The 13,891-nt window shown below is 32.8% G+C and overlaps 1 protein-coding gene across 1 annotated transcript in view; it reads left to right on the top strand.

Annotated features, from left to right (window-relative positions):
- Positions 1–13,891, top strand: part of LOC128215214 (complement C3-like) — a 45,727-nt gene that overhangs the window by 18,328 nt on the left and 13,508 nt on the right. The window contains exons 21-28 of the mRNA XM_052921921.1: positions 367–524; positions 4,522–4,632; positions 5,964–6,101; positions 7,638–7,734; positions 8,106–8,210; positions 8,408–8,596; positions 9,898–9,976; positions 10,670–10,832. Coding sequence (XP_052777881.1) covers positions 367–524; positions 4,522–4,632; positions 5,964–6,101; positions 7,638–7,734; positions 8,106–8,210; positions 8,408–8,596; positions 9,898–9,976; positions 10,670–10,832 — 1,040 coding nt within the window. The remainder of the gene's footprint in view (positions 1–366; positions 525–4,521; positions 4,633–5,963; positions 6,102–7,637; positions 7,735–8,105; positions 8,211–8,407; positions 8,597–9,897; positions 9,977–10,669; positions 10,833–13,891) is intronic.

The following is a 13,891-nucleotide window of genomic DNA, read 5'->3' as shown; positions in this document are numbered from 1 at the left end:
CATACGTAATGAGGCAGAAAGTCGGCCATGATTAATAATAAATATATCAAAATCATAAACACTCTAAACACGAAGAACTTTCAAAGGTTTCAATGTTATTTGATTGCGTTAAACTTCATAACTTTTGGATAAAAACATATTGGGGTTTGGAAGCAATCTTTAGTTAAATTTTAAATATGCTAAAATCTGAAGACATCCTTTGACTTTGAAATAATTCAGAATATCAGGGGATTTTGAAGCAACATTTTATCTAACTTTCAGGTCTGTTCAGAACGGAAAAAATCTCAATAACCCCGATATTCCCCATGAATATTTAAAGAAATTTAGATTACCGGGGTGTGGTAGTAATCTTTTGATTTAATCTAGGTTTATCCGCAACTGAAGGGGCCTGTATTGCTGAATCAGTCGACGTAAAGACCTACCAGCCGTTCTTTATCCAACTGGATCTACCTTACAAAGCTACTCGATTTGAACGTTTCATCATTAAAGCGACCGTATTCAACAATTACGACCAGACGCAAAGCGTAAGAAAACTTCATTCACATTTATTTGCAAATTGGGAATTATCTTGCAAAATTATTTGATTTCCACCCGATGGTGTTGTGTTTTTATGTATTATTTTATATGCTTTTGAAATGGGTTCAGTTATACATTTTGAACTAAGTTTTGGACTAGTGTAGTTGTATTTTAAATATGGTATTTTTACTTCTCCAATGGGATTCTAATGAGATCATCGCCCTTCCATTTGAGAAAGGCTTTCACTTAACGCACACAAACTGGATTAAACCCCCAGTAAATTTAGTTTACTGACCGCCTTAAGGCGGTCACTAGCAATCCTTGATTAACACACCTAGATCTTATATAGTATATATTTACTGAGTTGTTTGTGGATTTTTGTGCTGTTGTTCCGTGTTTCTTGTTTGTGATTTTTGTATTTGTGTTCTATGTCTTGGGCGTTTACCCTGTGCCATTAAACGGGGTTTATGTTAAAACATTTGGCTATAAAAGGGCTTGTAGTTTAAGAAAATGATTAATATTGCATTGAAAGTATGTTTTAAGTCATCTAAACACACATTAATTATAACTTTAATATATCTGCACATACTTTTTATTGTTATCTTTTAAAGCAGGTGGAATTTCAAAAAAAAAATTTGTCCGACAACAACTCAAAATGGAAAATCCAAATTCCAACTGGAGCGACTATCCAATTAGAATCCCACTGGAGAAGATGACTTTGTTTTCAAAATTGTCCTATTTCAAAATACATATTCAGTATGCAAAAATATGTTTTAATGTATTTTGGAACCCATTTCTTTCAATGGTTCAAAAATAAGCCATAGGGTTCCAACACTGAAACACGAGGAATGATTGAATAACGTGTTTGTATCAGGGAAGCCTTTAGATAGTGTCTCAGATTTTACCGAGTCCACAACAAACAATCATTATTGACTCTATCAAATTGTGAGAAAGAACGTACTTTTTTTAAAAAAAGACCATTCCTTAAAATACACATATTTAATGTCATGTATATATTTGCTTCATATCCTAATGTTGGCATTTTAATCTTGGCGGAAATCATGAAGATACTTCTCATTTCATCAATTGGATTTTTTGTGTAAAAATCATTAAAGTAAATATAGCTGTTCGCTAGTGTTTCTACGTTTCATGTCATAAGGTAAGGAATTATAATGGTTTGCAATGCTTACGTGTACACAATATAAGAAAAGTATTTCACTGGTGACCCTGTGTATGTCTTTGATGACACTATTAAATGACGGTCATTTATAAAAATGTCAGAGTTTATCTATGTCAACATATTATACTTCCAGGAAAGCAAAGTGCAAATCTTGTCTAATTCTTTTTTAAATCAACCCTAGAAAGTGTTTGCCATGTAGCTGTCACCCGCCGAAATCAATGTTATTTATGTAAAGATCACCAAGATATCTTTACTAAGTGTAAAACTAATACGGTTTTAGATCAATTAAAAATAAAATGAAAACAAACTAAATCTGCTTTTAACCCGATACCTTTTACCATTTTGCCAAATAAGTGAGGGAGTTTATTTTTTAAACTTTGCAATTATATTATACCGAAATATATCATACCACATAGAAGATGTATTCAATGGTCTCAAGCAAAGATGTTGATTTCTATAGTTTATACATTATACACATTTTAAACGTACATCATAAATGGGAGGAGTTCACTAAAATTTAACACATTATTTTTAATGCATGTCAATTTGTATCGCGTGTTAAGGCCAAAAAATTAGAGAATCCATCCATCCAACCCGGACTAGTCGGTCGTGTTTCTTTGGAACGATCGTCGATAATTACAACATGTGCTGACTTCTTTTTTGCTCCCCTTTGCGTTTCTTTTGTGATCCCTAGAATAATTAAGGAAACACATAACATATCATTTAACCTCAACCTCCATTGTCGTTACCCATTACAGAAATTACGATTGAATTTTTTTTATGTTTTTAAAATGTTTTTTTTTTTAAAAGCACATTATTTTAATCGATAAACATCATTGCTTAATAAAGAAAATTATTTTAGTTCAAGAAATATATTTGAGTATAAACACAAAACTAATGAATTAGACTCGAGTACAATTTTTGATAGATATCTTTATTTTCTATGAAATATTGAACAAATATTTGTATTAACATAATCTAAGAGACTTTGCGCTTTTTCAAGAGTTTATCATATAAGTTGTTGAATCATGCTGTGCGGATATGTAGTGCAATAAATTGAGATCTAAATTGAGAATTGACAGAAGTATTTTGTGAGACTGGGGCCTGACTGTTGGCTTTGTATTTGTCAGGAAACTTTTACAATTTTCGAGTATGAATACTGTTGCCATGTCATTATAAGATACTTTAATGACGACGTTTAAGTCATTAAGTTATTATTTGAAAAAATAGTTTTATCATAGACACTGTTTTAGAGGGTAAAGATGAACATCGATTTCGATCATTGATTATTCTATAAATATTATTCTATAATGTAAATGATTAAATCATTCAATAAGCTAGACAGGAATGTGTTATAATTTAAACTGTGTACTAATTGTTGTTGTTGTTGTTGTTGTTGTTGTGTTCGTCACTAGCATATATATACTTCTAGGTTAAACGATACCTCTGTGTACTCTATTAGAGACGATTCCTCGTAAAACAATATCTCCGAGTCTTCCATTCCAGTCTTGCAATATACCATGACCCTTTCGACAATGACGTGACAATAGATATATAATCGTCATACAAATCGAGTCAAGATAGTGAATAGTCTCTAGCAGTTTCATTTTTAAACAAAGAAAACAACAATCCATTATATAAGTGAACTAAACTATAATTGATATTCAAGGCAATATTGAAAAACGTTCGAATAGTATTGGGTTGTTTTCAGTATACAAACTAAATACAAGGGTCACCGCTACATTATTTTTATGGAGACAGTTAAATTCTTAATTATTTAATGACTATATCAATTGATTTAACGAAATCTACTAGCTATTTATATTCCTCTCATTTCCAAGATAACTTGAAGCAACTTCAAAAAACCTTGTTAATTTGCGTACTAACACTAAGAAAAAGGTTGCGAAATCTCAGTATTTGCAAACTTAATTTAGGTGCTGTTGATTTTGGCATAGTGATGATATCTTGCATTTCACTGTAGTGAGTTATTTGCATTTATTATAGAACTATTGAATTATGGCTACGATCTTAGAAGTCGATTGCACATATGTAAGGGCATAAGTATCGTGTATGCCATCCCTTCCAATCTGATCCCAGGAAATGGAAATAGTCAATGTTTGTAATGGCACATATGCACCTACGTGCATAGTGATTGTCGACTAATTGTGCAGACATAGTTGGGCGTAAAGTAGTTCTATGTTTCTTAAATAAAAAGAAAATGCAACAACTTTCTACTTTTCATCGGTACAATGCATCCTTTTACTTTATTTAATTGAACGGAAACACAAAGGTAGAATTCCACAATCGCACACCCCAGTTCGTATCGTAAAGGAGTTCATAAACTATTGAACATTTATACCTAAATTTTAAATATTTATGTTTGTGTATTGTATTTAAATTCATTCCATAACTAAATGTTCGAAATGCAAAATCATATATGTTTCCGTGTAATCTTTCCAATATTGATCCGAGTTACATATTCATTATAATTATTCCAAAAGTAAGAATATTAGTTATGTATTAGCAACGGGATGCGAGTTTCCAATTCCCAAACGCTATCCTACATAAAATGGCCAAAGTGGTACAGGTGAAATAGGCAGTCCGTATTTTAAAAACAATACTATTACTATTATAAGAAATTCTTTTCAACAGGTAATATTCTTATGTATATAATGCACTGGTAAACTTTTAAACAAAAGAACAGTATCGTATAAACAAAAAAAACGATTTCTAACCCACGGGTTAGTTTATCTTCCATGGCTCAAAATCAATATCTTGGGTGGGAGAAAAACCATTTTGTTCATGCAAACATTTCTCTGTTTCAGGCCAGTGTTTACCTCAAAGCAGCTGACGGACTTTGCTATGGCACTTCACCAGGACAAAACTCACCGCGGACACTTGTTGAATTGGTACCTTTGCAACATGCAAGAACTAAAATATAATTTTGGATAATATTCTTCGCATATATTTCCCTTATCTTATTTCAATCACTTTTTAAATTGTTTCTTTCAGATATCGTTTATTATACCTTCAATTCAGTCATATTTGATAATTCACAATAGAACAGATCTCAATTGTTTGGTAAATAACCAAAAGAATCATTTTACCTAAAGTGTTAGTAAGGTACGTTATAACTAAATGCCAAGAGTAGCCTGTTTGCGTTGGAATATATTGGGAAATTGATAAAGAGTGTATAACCAAGTAACGCTTTTAGACATAAAACATCAAATTTCGAACATAATTATGATGAACTGGGGTCTGATCATTTGTCAGCAGTCTTATATTATTGGTTTTCAGGCGTTTAAGCAAAAAATGGCTCTTTAAAAGACACAAAAAATGTCAAAACGATCAGTCTGTGAGGGTGCAGCTTTAATTTCATTATTATTGAAAAGAGTCAAGTATCAGAATCTTTAAGTCTAGTTATTATTTTATGCGCAAAGAAGTAAAAGCGAAGGTTGCCAAAAGAAAAGGATGTCTGCGGTTTACACAGCACATGTATTTCGCAATATGTACGTCGAAACTGAGAAATACTGAAAGACAACTTTATGTTACGTTGAATTATAAATTTATTTTTTAATAAAATGGCACAAGAAATAATCAATCTGCTTAACAAAATCTGACTTGCCAGGTTTATATTGAATATTGGTGATATTGGTGCAATATATTACTTTCTAAACATTATATTGATAAGGAAAAGGTCGGATGCATAAAAACAATTAAATGCTTCGTAAAATATTACCTCTTTGCGCCTATTTTTTATTTGCAAAACATGATTCTCACGAAGGGTGGTTATTTGTTATCAGTTAAATTAGAATCGTACCTTTATAATTCAAAAATTCGCATATTCGTACTTCTAGATATTCAATAAAGAACACTTGTTTATATGTGATGGAAAAGGAAACCTGATTCAGCTACAATTATCATAATATAATTTGCGAATGCCATCATGGCCCATATATCATTGAAGTCAAATAGTATAACGCATTTTGCAAATTGAAACGTTATGGAAAACATATATTATGACATTGCGATATGGAATGTGTTCCTAAAAATAAGCAATCAAATTATTACATTGGTATTGATGATTAACATCTTACTATTGATTCATAGTATGCACAATGATGTGCCACCTGGAAAACAGACTAATTATTTAAGTCCAGGGGTTTGATTGAGAAAATGTCATGTGCTGTTTGTTTATATCCCCCTAAACGCTTGCCCCCTTTCAAAACAAGAAAATAAAATGTTAATTTCGCATATTTACATACAGGAACCTAACAGCGCCAAGACCGTGTCATTCTCGGCCATTCCGTTGGTAGCTGGGGACATTCCTATCACAGTCTCGTTGTTTTATAGTTCAAACACATCAGGGAAGGCCGATTTCATCAGTAAGAAGCTTCATGTTGAGGTGAGTATTATTCTTAATAATTGATTTCAAACTTAGGGGATACCAGTTACTAAATCTTTAACGATATACCGTTTTGTCGGCACAAGGTTCAATGTCTAACAGGACACTGAACGAGAGACACACCACGTTCCAATACAACTAAGACAGATAGAGTATACATCAAAATATATTTAATAATCGCATGTCGCCCCGTCCGCAATCTGTAGTCCCAAAATATGTGTTCCACGTTTTGAATAATGTCGTGAAAAAGAGGAATTATACATATACATGTGATGTCACGCGAAAACTTTTTTATTAATTTTATATTTAATTATAAAAATATAACGCGATTAAAATGTATTTGTGACATCAGTGTCAAATTTGCGTTTAATGGTTTATGTAAGCGTCGTTAATATTGCAAATATTTGTACTGGCATTTTGTCAAATTTTACTCTTATTGTCACAGTGGTATAAGTGAGTATAACATTCCATTCATTTTTATTTACAATGTACATCATCCATGAAATAGCTGAAATGAAAAACATTAATCTTTTATTGACAATTAAAAGATGCAAGGTAAGTACAAATACAAACGTGTCCTGCTCGGTGTCAAGGTAAGATGCTCTTTTTTGGTAAGTAACCAGCGATAACTCTATATAAACTTTTCTTTTGAAATGTGATGAAGCCTATCGTGTTACCATTTAAATTATGTATTCACTGACCATTTACTCAATAGGACTGTTTGACATTGACACCCAGCAGGACAGGTTCGCATATGTGTAATGGTTGCAATTTTTGATTATCAACAATGATTTAATAAGGATGGAATATATTCTGTCAATATATGTATCTATGTATGAAAACATTTGGTCAAACAACGATCGGTGATCTTCGAAGAAGGACTTAACTAGTTTTGATGCACTGATCAAATAATTTCCTTCATCAATCAACCTCAATTTAGAAACATTAAATGTTTTATTTACACTAATATTTTACAAATTTTCTCCACAACAATAAGTTCACAACGCTAGAAGTTACTCTTAAAAAAACATTTTACGTTTTTGCTCAATTGAACAGTTACGCGAGCAATGGCGTCACTTGTGTCATCGGAATCATTGTACCTCAATAAACGGATATTTGACCAATCAAACACATCGTTGTTTCATTCGTATTCCGAAGCAATTGGAATAATAATAAGTATATTTTTATTTACAAGAAGCAAGCGCAGTAGGTGTGTAACTATTGCCAGTTGATATTGAAAAACGATTAAAATGGACCAGGAAATCCCTTGTAGTCTTAAGTTTACAAATCTTAAATTTTGACCATATAATTAGCCTTTCCTTTAAAACCTTTACGCATGAAATAATGACAAAGAAATCAATAAAACTTCATTTCAGCATGTGTTCCATTGACAAGCTTAAACCAAATGCATTTCAAGTAATTAAAAATGCATGATTTAAGAAATGTCTATAGTGTAAAGCAAATAATTTAAATTGATATTTATAAAAAATATTTAACATTTTGTAAGGATTACTCTTTTTTGTAATTCTTACATAGAATGAGGGCATTATGGAAACGATACAAATTCACGCTTGCTTGGACCCAAATAATCAAATGGAGGCGTGTATGAACTCACCGCAAGTGACCGCAGACGGTACGGATTATAACGACAGTTTCATAATAAGTGTTCACAAAATATCAACAACTATTCTTATCACAATATGTCATATACGCAGCGCTTATGGTAGCCCAAAGTGTAGTTATAGATTTAATATTTCAAGTGCATCCGCATGAGTGTGTTGCAGTTATAGCGCTCTTGGACTAACTCTCATAAAACGATACGTTACAAGAGATGCTCTCGTATATTGCTAGAGAGCGCTCTTTGGCAGCATCTCCCTACAAGGCAATACAAAATAACCTGTTCACCTTTCCAGTTTCATTTCTATTGATAAATGTATTCTCCCATAGTCGTATCGAATAGCGCCCTTTCTGATTTTTAGAAAAATTTTAATCACATGTTTTCAGATCCGCTACACTCAAATGACAGACCAGTTCGCACTTACAAATTACATTTGACGTTACCTACAAAAGCATTGATTGGAACTGGCACGGCAACAGCCTATATTGAAAGTAACATATTATTAACCAATTAGTTATATGACGGATGGGTCGTTTTAAAGTGTAACCCATTGTATGTTTTGTTGTGTTGTGTTTTTACGATGTAGAAGCTTCGGGAAGAAAGACGGTTTAGCATAAATTCTTGTTTATTGACACCATCATTGTTTTCATTAGCGGCTTAGATGTGCATGCTATATTGCTATTTCTAGCTGATGTTATGAACACCTTAAAAGCAACTTTACTTGACGGGGTGGATAAAATGTTTAGGTTGCCAAAGTACAATGGAGAAAATACTATGATATATACAGCACCAATCGTTTACGGGATGAATTATCTCAGAAAGACAGGACTTCAAACCACTGCAAATGCAGAACAAGGAACAACGTGGATAAAACACGGTAATCTAAGTGATTTAAACCATAATGTGCATGTATTGGTTTGAATATGTCGTGTTGTTTCAATATTTAATTAATATTTCAATACATGTATTATTAAATAAGATTAACAAGGTAAATTATAAAACCGCATGCAACACCAACCCATTTGACCACAAACAAAATTACAAGAACACAGCTTATGTAATGTTTATTGTGTAATAAACGCGAGGTCCTTTTTTGAGCCAATTGATGTCGTTTAAAATTCTAGGCTTTTGACTCGCGGCTGATTGATTCCCGAAAATTCGCGTTTATTAAACCGTTGCGATATTTAACTGACCAACGGTATATGGCATGTATTAAGCCCTATTTTATATATTCATACTCACAACTTTTCGACTCGAATAAATAACAGTTCACAACGCCCCGTTTAATGAAAGTGATTAATTCGATTTGAATGCCCTTGTCAAAATTGTACTTGCAATGAATCTTTAGCGCATTCAAGATCGAATAATTGTCCCGGGATGAATTTAAGTCTTCATATTCAATTACATTCATATTCATATTCAAAAATTTTCTTTTATTCTTAAGCTCTCTTTTAAACTTAAGTAAAATTAAGGAAAGAAGTTTGTTTTTGTCGTTTTACATGTGTGTCGAAGAATGGCTGATATCTAAAACACTCGTTACCATGCCATGCAATGTTACTTTTTATCTAAAGAAAAGACTGCCGAAGCTTGTGACTATAAATATTTAAAGTGATTTCCTAACTTCCGTATATGTTTTGAAACGTCTAGTTAAAAGAATACAAAATATTTTTATTCAAATTTATCGAAGGTTTTCAGAAAAAAAAATTGAAGTAGAAGGTAACGTCATTGTGGCATTCCACAAATAGCGTAGTTTAAACTGTGACCTGAAGACCTTCAGTTTTCGACGGTAAAAAAATCATCTTTATAACCGTTTTCTGAATAAAATCATGTTTGGGTTTTTATGAAAGTAAATGAAAATGAAGACCTTTCGAAAATACCTAGATATTGTATTGAATGACCTGCATGATACTCATTTATGGAAATTACTTTAAATAGGAAATTACTAAAGTTGCTCCTTACAGGGATCAATTAGTTCTGTTTTCACCTTAACAACATCTAATTACGTGAGAATATATTCAAACGAAGCGCTAAACAAACCACTTAAACTTCACTTAGCTACGCGGAAATCACATGGTTTAATATAGTGATTCAGGTTTTGTGCAGTATGATTACAATGTAGAATAGTGTAAATTAACTAGGATTAGGTGTTTCATTTTTCAATGATTCTGCCGATTGTAGGTGTTTTGAGAGAAGTTTCGGAATACCAGAAGACCGACGGATCTTACGCAGCATGGATATCTTATCCAACAAGTTTATGGTATAGTTTAATTGGGGTTTACTTTTATTTTGTTCAAACACAAACAGAGGTACAATTTAATACCTCAACGTAGTAAGACGGAGTCAATTAAATAATCTCTTGGATTTATCATTTAATTTCAAGAGTTGTACACAATGCAATACATATGTTAATAATGTATATATAACTGGACCAATAAAGTAATGGGTATTATTTGGTTCTTTATTACGATCGTATTAATCGTATAAATTTGATAAAACCTTCTTTCAAAATTTGGTAAACACAATGTATAAGATTGAATCATATTGAGCTATTTTTCTGAAATTAGAAATAATTTCGAATAAAATGGAAACATGTATTTTTTTTATAAAAAGAGAAACGTCGGGGTGAATTGGATTAGCCTACATATAGATACAAATTCATGAACAATTCTTTGAAAGAACAAGCTAGATCAAACGCATAAAAACATTCGTTTGACTTAGAACGTTCATTGGTAATATTGAAATAAAGATCACTTTTTAAACATTACAAAGCGTCATTACTAGTGGGCGTTAAAAGTGTTGCCCCTTCCATAGCTTGCACTAAACAGTCTCAATCATGCTGAGAACGCGGGTTTCATACTGTGTTTGTATTTTTTGTGTTATGTGCTTCTGACAAGTCACAATCAAATCAATAGACAAGTATATTTCCAATTGCACAATCTATTTTTAAAAGGTTGACGGCATTTGTCGCAAAGGTTTTCTGCCAAGCCGAGAGGGTAGTAGATGGATTTGTGGTGAAAGAAAGTTTACAGAGGACTCTGGAATATATCGCTAATAAGCAAAAAGGAACAGGATACTTTGTGGATGACAAGCCAGTACTTTATACACATATGCAGGTAAATATGGGTGAAAATGTATGTCCCTTATTTATTCACAGTATCCAAGGATTTTAGCATCATTTGCGATACAAATAATGGTTAGTGTGTTCATAGGTGTGTCCGATACACTTCATATCGATTAAGCTTTCCAATAAACATTTAACGGTCAAAAACATGGCATTTACTTCATTTATAGTCATCATTAAAATCATATGTTGATAGTACTTCAGCAAAAAGGGATAATTAACAGGTATTATTTTGATATGGTATAGGCTAGCAAGCAATTCTATCACACATTATGACAGAAGGAGCGGTTAGAAGTTCAAGTGCGTGTATGCTTCGGAATCCTTTAAATGGTAGCAAGAACAAATCGAATGTATTTGAAAATGAACGCTCCAACGTTTATATTTGAAAAAAAAGGAAACGGTGCCTTTTTTAAACACGATAGCCTGTAAATACGAGACAAGCGTATAAACAGGCAGTTCCATGGTTTCATTGATTCGTTGGACAAGATTTACAGAGAAATGAACGTCATCTTGCATAACATTCGTTATGTAATGCTAGTCAGTACTCGAATTAAGCATTCGTTTGATATAAAGTATAATCATTTTATTATTCACATACTCATCCATTTTCATTTTTGAAGAGGCAACATGACTATACAAGTACAAAATTGCTGTAAGAGACAGCAAAAAAGGCTGGCTCTAAATCGATCCATAGCAAAGTACAGTAAGTGTTTTGTTAGGGTGCGAAATGGGCAGTTTCAGTACTGACACATGGAAATTTTAATCAAGGCAGACATACATACATACAGACAGACATATATGTATATAGACAGACAGGCATATTTACTTTAACCATTATATATTTTACAACGATTGTGAAGGAAGCCATGATAGCTTATACTAAGTCACTCTCGTTGGCACGATGTTACGCGAGAGTATGGTCTTGTGTTGTGGGGTCAACCGGAGAAACCGGAGAAAACCCACTTGTCCGGCTTGGTGACCACTAACCAAACTCACATTCGTCCAGGCCGGGGATCGAACCCGGGTCGCCTTGGTGAGAAGCGAGTGCGCTAACCACTGCGCTAACCGGACAACCAAGGCATACTTACAGGCGCATAGAGAGCCCGACACGTACAGGTAACTTACAGACGCACATACAGTCATACATAAAGACAGACGAACAAACAGACGCACAGACAGACATAATAAAATATTTTTTATAATGGATTCAATATCTATAAAACATAGCAATGCGTATTTAAATTTGGTCAGGTCCGGCCAGTCTTTTTATACAAACACAAACTTAGGAAAATTCCGAACGATATCCTTAACAGTTCGGAGTTACCGTAGGCCCGGATTTGGTCTGGTCCGGCTAGTCTTTTATGCCCAACCATTCTTTGCGCATGCTCAAAAATTGAAAGGAGTTTTTGACCTACGGGCCTTTGTTTATACGCCTCGAAATCGACAAATTACATTATTTCTTAACACCTTTGCCAATTAGGTAAAAGAAAAACATTTTTAAAAAAGCTAATTCGAAATCACTCTTACAGTCTTCAAAATAACTCTTTAATTTTACACAACACTTTTCTATGCATTCACTTACAATCGAAAGGCTTAAATCAATCATTTCCGTCTCCAGTGCGATATTATAAACCAATCAGTAAAAAAGGCTCGTTCTGTTGAGCCAGCCTAATAAACCTCCAGGTGGCGTTTGGGCAAGCTTTTGTATAATTGTATACATGTTTCACATCAGGGACACATTTTTCAAAATTAAGAAATACCTACAAACAGTACATGAAACTTTGCAGGCATGTCGAATAAAGGCTACACAAATATAAAATCCTTCATTTGGTTTTAAAACACCACTAGAAACATGACTTTGAGAAAAAATCCAACTGTCAGATTGAAAATTTAAATATGCCGGGGGAGTGGCTAACTGGTGTATTGGGGGTTATGAACTATCTGTTGTAAAGAATACCAAGTGTTGGTGTTTACATTCCTAGCAGCTTGCTTGTAGCAGACGACCTGCCTCACTAACACATACTGTAGTAACAAACGTGAACAAACTTAATAAGTTTTTATTCCACATGTTTAAGTATGTCGAGAAATTATTGATAGATATCATCAGCTTCATATGTTACACTTTGAATCTCATTGTTTTATATGATATTTACCCTTTTTCCTTTTGAAGCGTTAATTGATAATTTCTGTGAATCTTTTCCCAGGTTTACATATGTTACACTGTTTTCCTATTTGTCTTTTAAATCTTTTTTATGAACCTCATTGCGTCACTGTTATTTGCTCCTTCACTTCTCTATCAAAACTTTTGTCATTATTACAAATGTATATATCCAAGTCAAGTAAAGTGAATATCTCCTTTTGTTCTTCTGTCATGTAAACTATATATCTCTCTTTGTTCTGATTATTTTGTGCCATATTTTGAGTCTTTTTATTCTGCCCAATGTAATTATTTTAACAGAAGGCAGTACCTAGTTTCATGAATTGCATATGTTCACGTATAACTGTGTTTGAGTTCCCTCCTTTTTGACTCAAATGTGCATTTGTTTTCCAGTTATCAATACACAAACCAGATTCCAGCCAGTGACATTTAATTATCAATTAAAGGTGTCAACACTTTCTCAATTATGTTATGGCAGACTAAACTGTTATCTGGCGGAACTGTTCATTTGTACTAGGGTTGTGGATGCATTCAATAAATCATTATTATATAATGTTGACAAAATAATAAAAAGACTCCTGACTAAATGCAAATTTAATATAGTTCATTAATTTATTCAATACAATCAATACTCGTTCCTGTGACACATTCAATAAAGCAATATTATATTATGTTGACAAAATAATTAGTCTTAGATTCTAAATTAAGAATAAACCTTGATATTTTGGACTGGAATAAGAATCTAGATTCTTAACATTTGAGAGGCAAGTCCCATACAGAAAAAAAGATCTAGTCAAAATAACAAAATGACAGTCTGAAAAAGGAAAGCAATAATTTCAAAGGAAAAGTTGTCTTGGTCATTTTTATTTCATATAGTAGATAGTAGTGTGGGG

This window comes from Mya arenaria, chromosome 13, assembly GCF_026914265.1.
Source record: "Mya arenaria isolate MELC-2E11 chromosome 13, ASM2691426v1".
Taxonomy (NCBI): domain Eukaryota; kingdom Metazoa; phylum Mollusca; class Bivalvia; order Myida; family Myidae; genus Mya; species Mya arenaria.
Note: the sequence above shows the minus strand (reverse complement) of the source record. Positions and strands in the feature narration are given on the sequence as shown.